General features: G+C 44.0%; 1 protein-coding gene across 1 annotated transcript in view; it reads left to right on the forward strand.

The window, feature by feature from the left end:
- SMTNL2 (smoothelin like 2) overlaps positions 1-19,775 on the forward strand; it is a 166,038-nt gene that overhangs the window by 91,255 nt on the left and 55,008 nt on the right. The window contains exons 4-5 of the mRNA XM_069761382.1: positions 2,910-2,969; positions 5,632-5,701. Coding sequence (XP_069617483.1) covers positions 2,910-2,969; positions 5,632-5,701 — 130 coding nt within the window. The remainder of the gene's footprint in view (positions 1-2,909; positions 2,970-5,631; positions 5,702-19,775) is intronic.

The following is a 19,775-nucleotide window of genomic DNA, read 5'->3' on the forward strand; positions in this document are numbered from 1 at the left end:
GTGTCCTTTCCCATAATCCTGTAGAATGTAAGCTCGCAAGGGCAGGGTCCTCTTCCCCCTGTACCAGTCTGTCATTGTTAGTTTTGTTTACTGTAAAGGTACCGTTACACTAAACGACTTGCCAACGATCATGACCAGCGATACCACCTGGCCGTGATCGTTGGTAAGTCGTTGTGTGGTCGCTGGGGAGCTGTCACACAGACGGCTCTCTCCAGCGACCAATGATCAGGGGAACGACTTCGGCATCGTTGAAACTGTCTTCAACGATGCCGAAGTCCCCCTGCAGCAATCGGGTAACCAGGGTAAACATCGGGTTACTAAGTGCAGGGCCGCGCTTAGTAACCCGATATTTACCCTGGTTACCATTGTAAAAGTAAAAAAAAAAAAACAATACATACTCACATTCCGATGTCTGTCATGTCCCCTGGCGTCAGCTTCCCTGCACTGAACACATCGCTGGATCGGCGTCACACACGCCGATCCAGCGATGACAGCGGGTGATCAGCGACCAAAAAAAGGTCCTGGTCATTCCCCACGACCAACGATCTCCCAGCAGGCGCCTGATCGTTGGTCGCTGTCACGCATAATGAGATCGTTAGCGGGATCGTTGCTACGTCACAAAAAGCGTGACGTTCCAACGATATCGTTAACGATATCGTTATGTGTGAAGGTACCTTAAGTGATATTTGTATTTTGATGGTACCCCTTCTCATGTACAGCACCATGGAATTAATGGTGCTATATAAATAATAATAATAATAATGACAAGAAAATGTTGAAGCATGAACCTGAGAGCAATCCAACACAATGAGGAGTCGTTACAGATCATTTTTAGTACTTTCGACCGAACAATTTTAATCAATGATCATGTAAATTACAGTAGCTTATCAGCCAAACCAGAGTTTCCTCCCAAAGGAAGAGAAAGGTCCATTAGTAGGGAGAACGGTTTTGGCTTTCTTACCCCTTATCAGTGCAGATCAAAGCACTGATTGGATAAATGTGTCACTGGACATGCAGCTAAAGGGGACAGACACTGACTGCACCTGAAGACCTATCATTGAATAGGTATTTTTGCATTTCATTTTTTCTGTTTGCATTGAACATTACCATTTAATATATCTTTATCTACAGCTGGCTTCTGTTAACAAGCTTTGATTTTTCTAAGGTATTTTTTTCAGCCAAACCGTACCCTGCCCTGTAATAAGGGACAGAAACTCTACTACTCTGCCTACACACAGGTGTCTCGTCTTTTATTCTCTACTTTGCATACTTTATTTTTTTTCTCTTGCATTGCCCTTAAATAAAAGCACAAGTGTTCCTAGGACCGCTTTATTTTTCAGTGTGAACATTCTGCCGAGTACCCGATGAACGAGCAAAACGCTCTTTCAACTGGTGAAATAATCTTCTTGTCTTCATACAAGATCATCGTTCTTGGCAGCGCATCGTCCTCTGTGACCAGGATTCTCTCTGCTGGGAACGTCGGTCTATGTTCCCTGAATGATCTAATACAGATCCGTTCAGTGTGCATCGTTAATTACAGCCTGCCCCGAATAAACGGGCTATTAAACGGCCGCTGGTCGGTAAATACTGACTGGTGGACGTTCATTTAATGCTGCAAAATAGGGTAATGTAAACCTACCCTTAGGGTATGTGCACATGCTGCGGATTTCCTGTGGATCCGGAGCGTTTTTTGCGGTGCAGAAGCGCTGCAGATCTGCAAGTGATTTACAGTACAATGTAAATGAGTATGAAAAAACAACAACGCCGTGTTAATGGTGCGGAAAAGCTGCATATTAAAAGTAGCATGTCTCTTCTTTTTTGCAGATCTGCAGCGTTTTTGTACCCATTCCATTATAGAAATCCGCAGGGGTAAAAAACGCAGTAAATCAGCAGCAAATCCGCACCAAAAACGCACAAAATCCGCGCAAAAAAACGCGACAAATCCGCAACTGTGTTTTCTGCCAAGAGATGCATAATCTGCACCAGAAATTCCTAAGCCTAATCCGCAACGTGTGCACATAGCCTTAAACTTCGTACACTGCTGGGTGGGTCTCTTCAATAAGGGCCATTATTCCCCCGTTAATCATAAAATGTAGTACTGTTAATGATGATTAGCATGGGTACATTTTACATTGCAGAGGCCCACCAACCATTTTCTCCCATCTGATATGACAGTGAGCATGGAGAGACTCCACCGTATCTGAGGCAACTGTACAGTGGCCAACAAGCATTGTTCATGCATTCCGTTTCATAGATTCATTTTCATTAATTGGACATGTGCATGATAATTGTTGGCCACCATATGGTTGCTCCGGCACCTGTACCTTCCTCTGTTGCAATACGTTCTTTTGTCTTGGTTACTCTGCTGCACGGGTATAGCCTTGTATTTAAAGGGAATCTTTTAGACTGTTTTTTGCCATGTAATATGGGGACAGCATGTGGTAGGGGTTAAAACACTGAATTTAGTGATGTGTCACTTATAAGGCTGTGTGCTGTTTTTTACTTTACAATGAAGGTTTTATCACTAGGACATTATCATTGTCCAGTGATGAGCAGCTCACTGTCAATAGACAATACATAGAGAGCCTGGTGTGGGTTTGGTTATCTTTCTGAGCTCGGCTTCATGCTACATCTAAGAACTCTAATTGTGTCACAACTGCTGCACCCAGTAAACTAAGTGATACATTGTTGGATTCAGGGTGTCTTTGCCTAAATCATGCTGCTCTCGGATGAGGTAGCAAAAACCTGCTGACCGATTCTCTTTATGCAAAAACGTTGCATTGAAACAGGTATTGCTTGGATGATATCACTGTGAATAGTCACAGACGACCCGGTTAATATGAAGATTAAGTGTTGGTGTCTAAACACCTCATTGTATCTATTTTTTTTCTGCTTTGTGTAACTGATAGGTGCTGTCAGGACATGGAATGCCAGCGTTGTCAGGACAATGGGTGTAACGGCAAACTCAGGTGAGATTCTTACTTGTGTTACTTCTCAAACTCTTAATTCCATCGGTGCCGTAAGGTGAAGGATTATATGATGACATGTGAAATATAGCCATTATGTGTAAACTATTAGCATCACAGTTGATGCCTGAATTTAACGCGCTGCAGGCATCAGAGTTCCAACACATAATCCCAGCAAGGTGGAATTCGTCTACATGTGCTTGTCATTTAGTAACCTTCTCCTCTTTCAGCTAAACCTGGCATAAGTTATGATGTAATAGTGTGTTTCGTGTCAGTAGTTATTCATGCTTACAAAAAAGCTTTGACAGCATATGGAAAAATATATATACTTATAGCTATATATATTTTTCTTTTTTTCTAACCTCTTCATATAGGATCTGTTTATTTTAGTAAATGATCCCCACCCCCCAAACGCTAAAGCATTTTTTATCAGGTTTGTGACCTTCCTCTTTTGTTTCTAGAAAAATCTATGAATAATTTCCAGCTGGGTGTGGTTGTTTGCCCTGTGAATGGGGTATTCTCTTACATATACAGATACTGTCAATGATTGGACAATGTCAGTGCGCAGGGACCCCCACACCCCCCCAATTGTTAACACCCAGTTGTCAATGTAGAAGGAAGATCTGGAAAGTCACAGTGCAATAGTTCCATTATTTTGCGATTGCGAAGGTTGAAATATCAGAAAATCTGATGAATCTAAAAACAGATTAAGGGTATGTGCACACGTTCGGAAAGTATGCAGAAATTTCCTGAGAAAATACTGAGGTTTTCCTGAGATTTTCCGCAGGAATTCTGCATGCGTTTTTTTGCGCTTGTTTTACGGGTTTTTTGCGCGGATTTTCTGGGGATTTTCTTGCATTTTTCCCCAGACACTCCAAATGCCATAATATAGCGGGAAATCCGCAAAAAGAATGAACATGATGCTTCTTTTTCCGGAATGCGTTTTTTTTGCGGGAAAAAAACGCATCATCTGCACAAAAATTGCGGAATGCATTCTAAATGATGGGATGCATATACATGCAGATTTTAAGCGTTTTTATAGCGTTTTTATCGCGGAAAACGCAAAAAAAATGCAAAAAATCCTGAAGAAATCCGGACGTGTGCACATACCCTTAATTTGGAGCATTTAATAAATTCTATAATAACTCTTCTGTTACCCCAAATAAAAGCAGCAGAAAAAAGACAATACATCACCTGCTTTGTTTCAGAGTTTTCACATCAAAAATTTATGCTGTCATATACCCCCAAAATTACTCCAAAGTGCCATACTCGAACACTACGATCCATGAAGTTTTACTCACCAGTCCTAATGAAAGGTACATTGGAGTAAGATGTGTCAACAAGTGTGCAACTTTAGCTCAGTTTGGTACATCTTTCAGCTGCCTGGCAGCATCACTAGAAGTACATTTTTTTTTCTTCAGAATTTACGCCTCTTTTGTTCCATAAACTATGATTAATTTACTGGCCGCTCTCTACAATGCCCCATCTTAGGTAACGTTCACATTTGCGTTGTTGGGCGCAGCGTCGTTGACGCAACCAACAACACAATACACAACGCTGCGTTTTTTGATGCATGCGTTGTCATAAAGTACTAATGTTCCTGAGTTTTGGCGCAGGGAAAACGCTACAAGTAGCATCCTCCGCGCCCTGTCTGGTGCATCAAACTGACGCATGCGTTGTAAAATGCAATACAACACATACCGGCGCATGTCCATGCGCCCCCATGTTAAAGATAGGGGCGCATGACGCATGCGTCGGTATGCGTCGATGATGCTGCGCCCAACAGCGCAAATGTGAACGTAGCCGTAGGTAAACTCTGATCAGCCATAAAGTTGGCGAAGCCAGGCATGATTTGTGTAAATACGCAAAAAGAATTCCAGTAGAAACTGATGAATCAAGACCGAATTGTCTCCCTTCTTTCGAACTCCCTGTCCACTGCCTGTTGTCAAGTATAATCTGCTTATAGCAGCAAAGGCGCCGAGACCGATTACAGGAAGGTGGTCTTTGTCCCACTGCTCCAAAGGGCTTTAAAGGGCATAATGGATAGGTGGAAGCAAGGAAGAGAGATCCAGCTCCACGGATGTAAAAGTCATCTTTCTTGGTACATGTTAAAATTCCAAATAACATCCATACTGGCTTAGAACAATAAAAACCACTGATGCATTTTGGGTGCATCAAGCACCTTTTGTCATGATATACCAGAAAGGTGGACTTTTAAATTCGAGGCAGGCAAAGCCACCATTGGATTATGGCAGGAACATTGCATGCTGGGAAGTGAATTGAAGGACGTTTCTGCACCAATAGTGCTGGCAGAATGCTAATGAAGAAACCATTCACTCAAAAAGATTGCATGGCACGTTCCTATCCGTGAGAATGGAGACAGATCTTGAACATTTTACACTGGGCAACAAAAGCCTTTTTAACATGGGTGGTGATGGCTACACGACCATCCTCTGTAGGTTCTATGTGAAGGTGTTCACTGTACAGTGCCTCTGTAGTGTGAGCGCAGCCTAACAGGCGAGTTATGTTGGCACTTCCTTTGTGTGAGGTATTTATACTTCTGCATCACACATTTGAATTCCTGTTTGATTAAATAAATCTGCACATTTTTATATTTATTTTACATTTCACAAAGATTTAATACATTTTTTTTTATTATTTATAGAAAGAACCATATCCGCTACAAAATCCACACAAAGTTACAGTGTTTCAAACTCTTCAATAATCTCTGAAAGGTATGTAACATCGCTCGTGTCCGTGCCTCTTCTTTTTATAGACCGTCCAGAATGTAGTGCTCGCTGGGGCAATGTGGTTTAATGGATTAATGAGACTAACTCATCCATATCCTGGGAAAACAACGTTTGAGCAAAGTGTCTGAAGGATGAATTTGAAGAAGCCCTGTCACCATTGCTGGAGAAACATTACTTTCTCTCTAAACAAAAACTACTGCAGCTGTCATCTCCTTGGCTTGAAGGAATAAGACTAAAAGCCGATAAAACGGCCTCTCCGCCTCCAACTCGTACTTGGGGATTTGAAAAGTAATGGACATAATTCTCAAGCTCCTCATAAAGAACTGTCCATCATCCTAAGCTTATTTCACACGAAAAAGTGGTGACCGATTCTTTTTTTTTTTTTAAGGATTCATAAGATTATTATTTTTTTTTTTTTTTTTTTTATGGAAGTTCACCGGGCAAGTTCCTGCTGGTCAGGTCTTTAACATAAAGCAATTATATATTATTGGTAAAGGGATTCTGTTACTGGCCATACTTCTCCATTGGATCTTCAAAATTGCCTGGTCACAATGCACAGCAGCCAGCTCTGTTTTGATTGATTTGTATTAATGATCGTTCTTTTCCCATACAGGTTGTATTGGTTTTTGTAAAAAGTCAATAAAAGGGAATCTTTTGGTAAGATCAGCCCTCCTAAGCTTTCTATATGGATATTCAGGTCCTAGAAGGTTGAATAAAATGATACCTTGATATCTGCAATCCAGAGAAATCCAATTTTTTTTTTAATTTGTAGATGAGCTGTTTAGATCTATGGCGCAGACATCTAAATCCTAAGTTTATTAAAAAAAAAAAAAGGGAGCGTTACCATTTTGAGACATGTAATGACTGACAGTCTGCTCTCCTGACCTACATGGGGCAGCACGGTGGCTCAGTGGTTAGCACTGAGTCCTGGGTTCAAGGACCACATCTGCAAGGAGTTTGTATGTTCTCCCCGTGTTTGTGTGGGTTTCCTCCAGGGTCTCCGGTTTCCTCCCACACTCCAATGACATACTGATAGGGAATTTAGATTGTGAGCCCCATCGAGGACAGTGAAGATGATGATGTGTGCAAACTGTAAAGCGCTGCGGAATTTGTTATTACATGTCTTTACAATGCCTTTTTTTAATCAGACTAATCCATGGAGGCAGATTCTCAGGGAGACCTATGTCTAGCTCATAGATTTTAACAGCTCCTTTACATATTTTTTTTAAAAAGTGAATTTCTTGAGAATAAGGCTATGTGCACACGTTGAGGATTCGTGTGCGGATTTTTCCACACTGTTTTTGAAAAATCTGTAGGTAAAACGCACTGCATTTTACCTGCGGATTACCCGTGGAGTTACCATGGATTTCCAGCGTTTTTTGTGCGGATTTCACCTGCGGTTTTACAATTGCGGATTCCTATACAGGAACAGGTGTAAACCGCTGCGGAATTGACACGTTGCTTAAAATACAACGTAGCGTTTCCACGTGGTATTTTCCACACCATGGGCACTGCGGATTTGGCTTTCCATACGTTTACATGATACCGTAAACCTGATGGGAAAACTGCTGCAAATCCGGAGCAGCCAATCCGCTGCGGATCCGCAGGCAAATCCGCAACGTGTGCACATACCTTGATATCGGTGATGCCTTAGGGCAGTGTTCCCCAACTCTGTTCTCAAGAGCCACCAACAGGTCATGTTTTCAGGATTTCCTTAGTATTACCCAGGAGATAATTGCGTCACCTGGAAAGGCAAGAATTCCATCACATGTGCAATACTAAGGAAATCCTGAATACATGACCTGTTGGTGGCTCTTGAGGACCGGAGTTGGGGAGCACTGCCTTAGGGTATCATTTAATTCAGCCTTTTATAACCTACATGCCCATATGTATGGCTTTGGAGGGTTGATTCTACTTGTTTTTTTTTATAAGGCATATTGATTTATGATTTACGCAATTTATTAATGACCTTCCACCAGATCATTCCTGGTAGAACTTGAAAGACATAAGTTCACTATGGTTTCCATTTTGTCTTTGTTATCATAGTTTATAAGAAGCCTCTATGACCATTTTCTGTATAATGAGCTCCGGATTTGTACCTAATCCCATCCTATAGACTAAAATCTGTAAATCCCGTGAAAAGAAAAAATAACAGCATTGATCCCCAGACCTGTTATCACAAGTGGTGACAAAGTCTCTGCACCCCGTCAGTCGGGATTCTTGTCGCAAAGGAAATTGTTCTTCCATCTCCTTTCATCTGTGAAGATGGTAGTTGCAAAAATCACAAAGCAACAATTTCATCAAACCTTTAGAAAACATTGAAAACAAAAAGGAACTTCCACCCAAAAGACTGGTTATTCTGGATATTCAAGACATCAATATGACTCTCCGCCTGTGCCAATATGTAATGCTGCAAGTGACAGGGAATAATTGATGGCTTGGCCTGAAGATAAGGACATGTCTTCTTTTAAGAGAAATAGTCTTTTTACGAGGGTTTTGTGCAATTATTTGAACATGTAATATATTTTGCACAGTTGATGACAGTAATTAAAGGGAAGAGTAGAAATATATGCAGCATTCATACCATAATATCTTTATTTTGAGAGGCACTGTGCATAAATTACCTATGCCCTGCGTACATAATGAAAATAGCTGGTAAGGCTTGTTTCTATCTGATCCCAAGAGCTGGTGCAGATCTAACAAAACAGGTGTTTAGAAAAGTTCCCCAAATACCCTGTATATTCATTAAATTTTAACTGTCATTTAAAAAAAAAAATTTTTTGACAAGTCATGGAGACATGTCAGATGTTTTGAGCGTGGTAGTCTACTGGTGATATCCTGACTGATCACTAAGAAGCCCGGAGCCGAGCACTACTCTTCATAGTGAAGACGGACACCATAGAAAGACTATACCTTGTGATTGAAGCGATCGGCTGAGAGCTTCTGCTACTTTGTCTTGTCGGTAATCTGGACCCACGGATCCCCATCAAACAAAACTTTTGAAGCGTACCAAAAGATATGTCAAAAGTTTATTGAAATGACAACTGCGCATTAACAAGATGCTTGCGCAAGATTCTTGATTAAAGATTTCATTATTTATGTATTTAATCAAGCCTATGTAAAATCAGAACATTCTTTATTTTTTAATTGTTTTTATCACAAACTTTTTTAAGGTCAATTTTTATTTTATTTTTTTTTTCTACGTTGCAAATCCCCATAATGTTGAACACGGTTGTTGGCTTTCTGTGATCTACACACGTAAGAGACACTATCTGTTTTCCTGTACTGCGTCTGACACAAACCGGAAATAGAAAGATGGTGACCTACCATTGCATTCTGGGAAGTCAGGGGAATGATCAGGTGATAAAAATTCCGAATTGGGTCTTTTAATCAAAAAATAAGATGCATTTAGACCCGGTGGCATGGTCTTTCCTGTCATAAAAGATATATTTTTGGTTTCCATTCATTTTGAGGATTTTAAAGAAAGTCCTACCGGAGATGACAAAATATTCAGTGACAAAATATTAGGGTCCAGAAGAGCTATTTGTAATCATGTCGCAGCAGGGAATTGGCAATGTCATTGAAAGGGAATCTGTCAGTAGAATAACCCCTCCTCAGCCATCTATATGGCCATGTAGGTCTTAGGAAGCTCAATAAAATATCTTAATATCTGCAATCCAATGTCAGACTCTAGAGAGATCCCCATTTTTCTTAATATGTAAATGAGCTGTTAAAGGGGTTGTGTAACTGCAGGCTTATGAATCTCCCCAGTGCATGCATTGTACACTGTGGGGATTCACCGATTTTAGACCTGGGACCAAGGAGAGGTCTCTACTTACACTTGTATGGAGTGCTTGTATGGAGCGCGGCCTTGGCTCAATACAAGTATATGGAGCGAAGTCTCGCCCACTGGCAGCGGGTATGTTGAAGACATACATACCTTCCGTTCCTGGGTCTGAAATCAGCAAACACAAGCAGCATACAGTGCATGCACTAGGGAGGATTCGTAAGTCTGCAGTCACACAGAGTGACTGCATTATTTTTGACCGGACAACCTTTTTAAAATCTATGAACATACATAGATCTCCCTGAGAATCTGCCTAAAAAGCTTATTTCTCCTTCGCCTCATTGGGGGACACAGGACTGTGGGTGTATGCTTCTGTCGCCAGGAGGCTGACACTAAGTAAACTTTAAAAAAAAAAGTTAGCTCCTCCTCCATCGTATACACCCTGACACTGGCTACCAGAGACTCCAGTTTATGCTTAGTGTCTCAAGGAGGCACACCTCTGAGTCCTTTCTCTTGGACTCCATTTTTTCAACGCGAATTGAAGGGGCGACGGATCCTTTTGAGGGTCCGATCTCCCCAAAACCATCAACGGGCAAGCACGTGTGATTCCATGTCCACGTATCCTTTCCCGCTACGTGGGATTCTTCACCGGACTTGGCCCTGACCACCCTAAGGTATTGAGACCCTGGGCTGTACAGGTGCCCGTAGTCGTCCGTGTTTCCCCCCAGGTTTTCTACACCCCGACTCTGCTGCGGTGATAGATGGGGTGGTGGACGGTCCCTCTCCTTATCCTGGATAACGGAGATAGGGTTCCTGCACCGTCTTTTCTTTTTGGCTTTCCCCCTCTGCTGGGGCGCTGGGGGGCTCCTGGCAGGGCGCTATTGATTTTGAATTACCTGACGCTTCTGGTTTCTCCATGCGCCAGGTCCGGTGGCTGTGCTGCGGCGCTGCAGCGTGGCATTTCCGACGCCATTGTCCTGGCGGCTGGCGCTGATATGCGGCCGGTCCTGCGTGCGGCGGCGGCGCTCCGGTGTGCGGCGCTAGAGTGCGGCTGTGCCGCTCTGTCTTCTCCTGGTGCGGGCCGGGCAGCACAGGGCCCGGGCTTCCGTCCAGCAGACCGCGTCATTTGGCTCCTCCCCTTCCGGCGCGTCCACTTCCGGTTTCCGCCTTTCCTCTCTGGGGGGAAAAAAATTGAGTTCCCGGCGTTAGGCCTACTACAGGCCGTAGCGCTGTATGGCGGTACCGCTCCCTATCAGCCCAGGCTCTGAAGAGGATAAAAGCAGCATCCTATTGCTCCGCAGCGTGCGTCTGGATCCGTTGCTACAACCTTGGGGGCACAGGACTGGGGTAGGTGCTTCTTCTTCCACCTGCTGTAGCAGTATTTTTTTGTCCCAGCCTCTGTCCCTGGGTAGAGCTTTACGGATAATTATGTCCAGAAGAGTTAAATCTCACACGGTTCTATTTACCGGTTGTGTAGATTGTCGTGCTCCTTTCCCGCACGCCCAGAGTAATCGCCGCTGCGAGGCCTGTGACTCTGAACGCGCCCAGGAGCCTCCCCCCCCCCCTTCCCCTGCCAGCTCCCCAGCAATCCCTGCCAGCTCCCCAGCAATCCCTCCGGCTCCTGTCCCTCAAGATTCTGGGACAGCTCTGCCAGAATGGGTCACGTCCTTGTCGCATGGCGTCCCTCTCTGAAGCAATCAAATCCCTTCAGTCCCCGGCGGTCGGGGCTGGCAGTCCATCTGTCTCGGAGAGGGCCTCAGGGTCTCAGGAGCCTTCGGCTTGCAGGGGTCGCGCTCGCACTAGACAGACGCGTGGAAAGCGGATTCGCACTGCGTCACACAGGCCCTCAGGTGCTTCTGCATCCTGGAGCTCTGTATCTCGATCTCCTTCCCCTGCAGAGAGCGGAGAAGTTGAGACAGACTATGAGTCTGAAGGGTCCCTTAATTTTGAGAGTCCTGGATTTCAGGAGTCGGTAGATAGCCTCATTGAGGCTGTCAATCAGTCCCTGGGGATAGAGGACGAGCTCGCCTCATCCTCAGATCATAAGGTCACATTTAAGCGGGCAAAACGGACACATAGGGTATTTGCCTCGCATCCGGAATTTAAGGATCTGATTCGCCGCAACCGGGAGCACCCGGACAAACGTTTTTCAGGGCTGAGGGCTCTGAAAGCTAGGTACCCCCTTGCTACTGAACTTTGTAGTAATTGGGCGGAAAATCCTGCTGTGGATCCTCCGGTGTCCCGTTTAGCTTCTAACACTTTATTATCGCTACCTAATGGCTCAGCAATTAAGGATCCTACGAATCGTCTTATTGAAAGCTTGGCTCGCTCCGTTTTCGAGGCATCAAGTTCGGCGCTTTTCCCTTCTTTCGCGGCAACCTGGGTTGCTAAGGCTATGATGTCTTGGTCAGAGTCTTTATCAAGGGCTCGTCAAGAAAGTGATTTGTCAGCAGAATTGGCAGAAATGTCATCTCAGATAGCACTGGCTGGTAGTTATCTGATTAATGCATCTTTGGATGCTGCAGATTGTGCCTCTGCAGCCGCGGCTAATGCTCGCTTACAACTCTTCCGTATCAGGGTGGCCGCTTGTTCGGTGAAAAACTGGATCAGCTGATTTCGGATTCCACAGGAGGGAAGAGTAAGTTTCTTCCCCAGCAGAGGATTAGACAGCCTTTTCGCCGCCAATTTCAAGCACGTTTCAGACCCTTCCGCAATGCTAGATGGGCTCCAGCATCGAGTTCTGCTGCGCAAGGTCGACCCAATCAGGACCGAGATGTTCGGATGCCCTATTCGGCCAACCAGGGGGGAAGAATGCGTTCCCAGTCTACCAGATCCAGAGGATCTAGGACTCAAAGATTTTTGGCCAAGTGACTGGAGGCCTCCTCGGAGTACCTCCAGCAGAGTAGGCGGACGTCTACTTTTATTTCACCAGGTCTGGCTTCAAGTAGTCCACGACCGGTGGGTGGGGGAGCTTGTATCTTCAAGTTACAAGATAGAGCTGGTCCGTCTACCTCCTCCCCGGTTTTTCCCATCCCATCTTCCCAAGTCCGAGTCCCTCCGACAAGACCTGTACAAACTCCATAGAGTCCCTTCGTCTCAGCGGTGTAATTTCTCCTGTCCCAAGGGAGGAAAGGTTTCGGGGTTTTTATTCCAATCTTTTTGTAGTCCCCAAAAAGGACGGAGCGGTACGGCCTATTCTAGATTTAAAACTTTTAAACAAGTTTGTCAGCGTTCGTCACTTTCGGATGGAATCGCTCAGTTCTGTCATCGCCTCTCTGGAAAAAGGAGAGTTTTTGGCCTCCGTAGACATTTAGGATGCTTATCTGCATATTCCCATCTTTCCGCCTCATCAAAGATTTCTCCGGTTTGCCGTAAACAATCTGCTCTTCCAGTTCACGGCATTACCCTTCGGGCTGGCTTCCGCTCCCAGGGTGTTCACAAAAGTCATGTCTACTGTGGTGTCCATTCTGCACTCCCGAGGTATAGTTGTCTTGCCATACCTAGACGATCTGCTGATCAAGGGACCGACTTTTCTATCTTGCAGGGAAAATGTCAGCATCACTCTGGACACCCTTTCTCGCTTAGGGTGGCTGGTAAATTTAAGGAAGTCATCCCTACAGCCGTCTCGAAAGATCTCATTTTTAGGCATGATCTTCGACACCTCTCAAGCCCTATCAATCCTTCCCCAGGACAAGGTCCTAGCCCTTCGGCGGGAAGTGAGGAATCTTCAACAACCATGCCCTCATACGATTCGGTCTGGCATGAGGGTGTTAGGAAAGATGGTTGCTACTATAGAGGCGGTTCCTTTTGCGCAGTTTCATCTTCGACCCCTCCAACAAGCAATCCTATCGGTGTGGAACAAAAATCCTCTCTCCCTCAACCGCAGGTTTCGGTTGTCTCTCCAGGTCAGGCAGGCCCTCTCTTGGTGGCTAAACAGCTCATCTCTACTCAGGGGGAAGCCCTTTTCCCCAACCAATTGGCTAGTGGTTTCCACAGATGCCAGTCTCCTGGGTTGGGGAGCGGTGTTTTTTCAACACACAGCTCAGGGACGCTGGTCTCCTCGGGAATCAGATCTCCCCATCAAGATCTTAGAGATTCGAGCAGTTCGACTAGCCTTGTTACATTTCCACCATCTTCTGGCGGGTCGTCCTGTCCGGATACAATCGGACAACGCCACGGCGGTAGCCTACATCAATCACCAGGGGGGCACCCGCAGCAAGGCAGCCATGCAGGAGGTAAAACAAATTCTACTTTGGGCGGAGAAAAATCGCTCTGTAATCTCAGCAGTCCACATTCCGGGCGAGGAAAACTGGGCGGCAGATTTTCTAAGCAGTCAGGGCCTAGCCTCCGGGGAATGGTCTCTCCATCCCGAGGTGTTTTTGCAGATATGCCATCTCTGGGGGACTCCGGACGTGGATCTAATGGCGTCCAGGATGAATGCCAAGGTTCCCAGGTTTGTCTCTCGGTACCGAGACCCCCAGGCAATTGCCGTGGATGCGCTGGTTATGTCGTGGAACCAGTTTTATCTCTCTTATCTATTCCCTCCTCTGGCTCTGCTACCGAGGGTATTCAAGAAGATCAAATCAGAGAGAGTGCCGGCCATCCTGATCGCTCCAGATTGGCCACGACGGACCTGGTATGCAGACCTGGTACAACTTCTCGCCGGGGTTCCTTGGCGGCTCCCCGATCGGCCGGATCTTCTATCTCAAGGGCCGATCTACCACAAGAACTCGGAGGTCCTACGTTTGACGGCCTTTGCCATTGAATCTTGGGTTTTAACTCGGGCAGGTTTTTCTCAAGAAGTGGCTGATACCATGATCAGTGCACGTAAGTCCGTCTCGGCCAAGATTTATTATCGCACTTGGGAGGTGTTCCTTTCCTGGTGCAGAGAGCGCGGGCTGCCTCCTCTGCGTTTTTCCGTTCCTAACATTCTAGCCTTCCTTCAAACAGGCCTGGATTCTGGCTTGCTCCGAGTACCCTTAAAAGGCAGGTTTCGGCTTTATCAGTCCTTTTTCAGCGCAAGATTGCTCCTAATCGTCAAGTCAGGACTTTTTTCCAGGGAGTCGCTCATAAGGTTCCTCCTTATAAGACTCCTTTGGAATCTTGGGACCTTAATCTGGTCTTAAAGGCTTTACAGGACGCTCCTTTTGAGCCTCTTCAAGATGTTTCTTTGATGTTTCTTTCTTGGAAAGTCGTATTTTTAGTGGCCATAACGTCCATAAGACGGGTATCGGAGCTGGCAGCCCTTTCTTGTCGGCCTCCCTTTTTGCGTTTTCATCAGGACAAGGTAGTGCTCAGACCAGCACCGTCTTTTTTGCCGAAGGTTGTTTCATCATTTCACATCAATGAAGATATTGTTCTGCCCTCTTTTTGTCCGGCACCTACGCACCGTGTAGAAAAAGCTCTCCATACGTTGGATCTGGTGAGGGCTCTGAGGAGGTACGTTTCCCGAACGGCTCCTTTTCGCCAGACAGATGCTCTGTTTGTCCTTCCGCAGGGTCGCAGGAAGGGATGCGCGGCTTCAAAATCTACCCTGGCCAGGTGGATAAGAGCGACCATTCAGGAGTCTTATCGCACCATGGGCATGACGGTTCCGGATGGAATTAAGGCCCATTCGACTAGAGCAGTGGGGGCCTCCTGGGCCATTCGGCTCCAGGCTTCAGCAGAACAGGTTTGCAGGGCTGCGACCTGGTCTAGTCTGCATACGTTTGTCAAACATTATAATGTCCACTCCCAGACCTCTGCAGATGCAAGTCTGGGTAGAAGAATTCTTCAAGCTGCAGTGGCGCATTTATAGACAACCAATATATGGAGGTCTTTTACTGGTGAGTTATTTTTTTCCCACCCAGGGACTGCTTTAGGACATCCCACAGTCCTGTGTCCCCCAATGAGGCGAAGGAGAAATAGGGATTTTTGTGTTACTCACCGTAAAATCCTTTTCTCCGAGACGCTCATTGGGGGACACAGCTCCCTCCCTGGTAGCCTTATGGCTGCTTTTGTTATATCTGATTGCGTTAGTCAGAATCTTTTCTAGACATAAAATTTTCTGTATTTATGCTGTTATATTATCTGTTGAGTTTTGTTCTCCTACTGCTTTTTACACCAAACTGGAGTCTCTGGTAGCCAGTGTCAGGGTGTATACGATGGAGGAGGAGCTAACTTTTTTTTTTTAAAGTTTACTTAGTGTCAGCCTCCTGGCGGCAGAAGCATACACCCACAGTCCTGTGTCCCCCAATGAGCGTCTCGGAGAAAAGGATTTTACGGTGAGTAACACAAAAATCCCTATTTTAAATGAAAGGAGGCATTACAAGTGTGATACATGAAGATCAGGAGAGCAGGCTGTCATTACTTGTCTCACACTGGTAACTCTCCTTTTTATTTTAAATGAGCCTCTCAGGGAGATCTATGTCCGGTCCATAGATCTTAACAGCTCATTTACGTATAAGGAAAACCTGGATTTCTCTGGAATTAGACATTGATGACATATATCAAGGTACCATATTTCTATAATCTACATGCTCAAATCGACGGATTAGGAGGGCTGATCCTACTAACAGATGCTCTTTAAAAGCCCAACTACTGATTTGGTATAGTTTGTTTACTGGCAAAAGTAATACAATGAATAACTTACTGAAAAAACCTATTTGTTAAAGGAAAGCTACAATGCACTGCTAATCACTAACCATAGAAATACAGTTAAAACCTACTTCTACCCCAAATCTAAACTTTGCCAATCTTTAAAAATCAAAAAAAATTCTAAAGCAGATGACACCGTGCAAGGTTTCCTCCAAAAGATGAAATATGTACTGTGGGCACTTGTGTTGAAACCCTTGAAAAGGGCTGTAATTGCTTAGAAGAAATAAATGTCCAAAATTTGCTTCCCTGGTTCTTTAACAGTTAGTTTTATAGTAACATGGCAAAAAAACAACCATTGTTGCTAAGAGAAAAAAAACACTATGGGAGTGCAAAAAAGTTATGGGGAAACTCTTAATTTTATTAAGAGAAGATGATGTTGCCTCATAAATTGTATATGAACGTAAGTATGTGTGTATGTATGTGTATATGTGTGTATATGTATATATAATATATATATATATATATATATATATATATATATATATATATATATATTTTTTTTTTTTATAATATATAATTTTATTTATGCATTCGGAAATCATCTGGATGTATAAACACGTAAATGTATGTGTTTTTCTTAGCTACAGTAAATATTTTTGCTAATTAATTAGGATTGAAAAACGACTTATTGATTTGTATATTATATATGTACAGTATGTTAGAAAAAAAACATTATTTTGGTGGGACCTATGGTTTCCATATCCAGACCCAGAGCTCAGTGCAATTAAGAAATTATTGAACTTTAAAGTCGATTTGTCATTTTAATTCTACTCAGACTTAAATAATGCTATTTCTGGCCATAATATGACTTGTATCTGGAATTTTTTACCAGTTTTAATTGCAGGCTGCGTCCCTGATTATTATTGTTCCTGAGCTCTTGGGTATAGACTAGCTTCTGTCATATCTCCCATACATACTGTACAGAAACATAAGGGATTCCTGCTCTCCTGATCCCATGTAGCACATGCTCAGAAGCAATAGCAGCATGGAAAACATCATGCTGCAGTCCTGAGCAGTGTAGCTGTGAATCCATCTCTGGGGTGAGATCAATATTTACTAGAAAGCTGCTTCTGCTCTCTACCTTTCTATCTCGCTGTGCCTCTCCAATCTCTTTGACTTCAATAGGCAGCTGTAATCTCTTCCCACAGTTGGCAGTCTGTCGTGAACAAGATGAATTTCAGAAGTTTTTTTTTTTTTTTTTCAAAGTAACTGATAAGGAGTTCAGTCGGGAGTGGGAAGATGTGGCATATAAATGGGGAAAAAATATTTCTCTGAGATATATTTAAATTTATTTTTTTATATATATATTTTGTACTATGGGTGTTTTTGAAACCACATTGACCATTTAATTAGCTGATCATTCAGTGTTGCCATCAGTGTAACAAAGTTTGAACCGCTCTAAAACGCTGATGGCTTTGAAAATCATCTGTTACAGGGTCGAAAGATTTCTGAATTATGTTCATACATACATACAGTCCTGGGCTGCCTGTTAAAAACGCAGTTAAAATTCCCTGCCAAATTATAGTGAGGTTTGTGCTACGTGCTGCAGCATTTCCTTCTCTGCTGGAATGCTTGCATGTAATCATATGGAAAATATTGAATGACATTGTTACAGGACCCTAGAGTCAGGCCTCAGCTTCTAAGGCATCATGCCTTTTTTCCATAGGATAGTTTACACTGTGTTTAATTTTTCTCTGAGGCCTTTTGAAAGAAGGAAACAGAAACTGTCAGCCTGTCACTTTTACCTGCACACAATTGTAATTATCACTGCCATTTCCTAAGCTAAACACACTGTCAAGGAGGGTAAAACATTGTTGAACACTAAAATAAACTCTGCAGATTCTATGTTAACTAAAGAAGAAACCTACTTTAATTAATTAAAATTGTAGTATGGGTTTAAAGGGTTTGTCTAGTTAGGATGGGCCTCTATTCATACTCCAGGTTTCCTAAGGCATCAGTTATGTCAGGAGAAATCAGAGCAATTACATAACTTGTTTTCACTTGTTTCTAGTGATGTTTATGCCCTAGCCCAGTGTTACCAGAGATATATATGCTCAGCCCAGTGTCTCCATTGATGTATATGCCCAGTCCAGTTTCTCCAGTGATGTATATGCTCAGCCCAGTGTCTCCAGTGATGTATATCCCAGTGTCACGAGTGAAGTGTATGCCCCAGCCCAGTGTCTCCAGTGATGTATATGCCCAGCCCAGTGTCTCCAGTGATACGTATGCCCCAGCCCAGTGTCTACAGTGATGTGTATGCCCCAGCCCAGTGTCTACAGTGATGTATATGCCCAGCCCAGTGTCTCCAGTGATGTATATGCCCAGCCCAGTGTCTCCAGTGATGTATATGCCCAGCCCAGTGTCTCCAGTGATACGTATGCCCCAGCCCAGTGTCACCAGTGATGTGTATGCCCCAGCCCAGTGTCTACAGTGATGTATATGCCCAGCCCAGTGTCTCCAGTGATGTATATGCCCAGCCCAGTGTCTCCAGTGATGTATATGCCCAGCCCAGTGTCTCCAGTGATGTATATGCCCCAGCTCAGTGTCTCCAGTGATGTATATGCCCAGCCCAGTGTCACCAGTGATGCGTATGCCCCAGCCCAGTGTCTCCACTGATGTATATGCCCAGCCCAATATCACCAGTGATGTATATGCCCCAGCTCAGTGTCTCCAGTGATGTATATGCCCAAGCCCAATGTCACCAGTGATGTATATGCCCCAGCTCAGTGTCACCAGTGAAGTTTATGCCCCAGCCCAGTGTCTCCAGTGATGTGTATGCCCTAGCCTCGGTGTCTCCTGGGTGATGTATATACAGCAGCCTCCATGTCTCCTGTGTGATGTATTCTGCAGAGCTCCCAGTGCTTAAAGTTTATAAATGTATTGTGAGCAGTGATGGATTGCCCAATGTAACTAGACCTGCAGTGTAATATACATCTGTGTTCGGTACTTACTGCTGTGAATTCTTAACAAAACTTATCATCGCAAAGAGTCGTCTGCGCTCCAGGCTGATGTAAGACTGGGAAAGCAGTTACAAGTAGCAACATTATCCATAGCCCCTAACATCACACGTCACACCGAAGAGATGCAGCTCCAGCCATTACGATGAGACAAGTTAATTAAATGTTTGACCAAATATAGCAGGGTCATTTTCAAGTTGATGATTTTGTACCGCCCCACTGAAGTATGGTATAAATATCCAAATGACCCCAGGCAGAAAAAAGGTTTCCCACCCCTGCATTGGTCTGTCGGCCAAACATATCACTGTCGACGGGTTCAGACATTAGTTTATTGCGGCTAGGGGGCTCAAGCATAGCACTTGCCATGTTATGTGTTTCATTCGGCATAAAAACTAACTTTCGATGTACGGTGAGTTTTTCTAGCTGTAGTAAGGCAACCATATTTGTTTTGTGTTTTTACGTTTAATTCCCATATACATGCATACATGTGCATAGATTTTATTTTGATCAGTTCACACAATAGCGTGGTTACATTCATTGGAAAATGTATTCTTATGAATTTTAATGTTCTGGTAATACAGTGTGCATTATTCATTTCTGACATAGAGTGGAAAGGTCTGTTGTAACAGTAGGTGGAACATGTGCTTTCAATGATCATGTAGGATTTATTGTTCCGACT

This window comes from Ranitomeya imitator, chromosome 3, assembly GCF_032444005.1.
Source record: "Ranitomeya imitator isolate aRanImi1 chromosome 3, aRanImi1.pri, whole genome shotgun sequence".
Classification (NCBI taxonomy): Eukaryota; Metazoa; Chordata; class Amphibia; order Anura; family Dendrobatidae; genus Ranitomeya; species Ranitomeya imitator.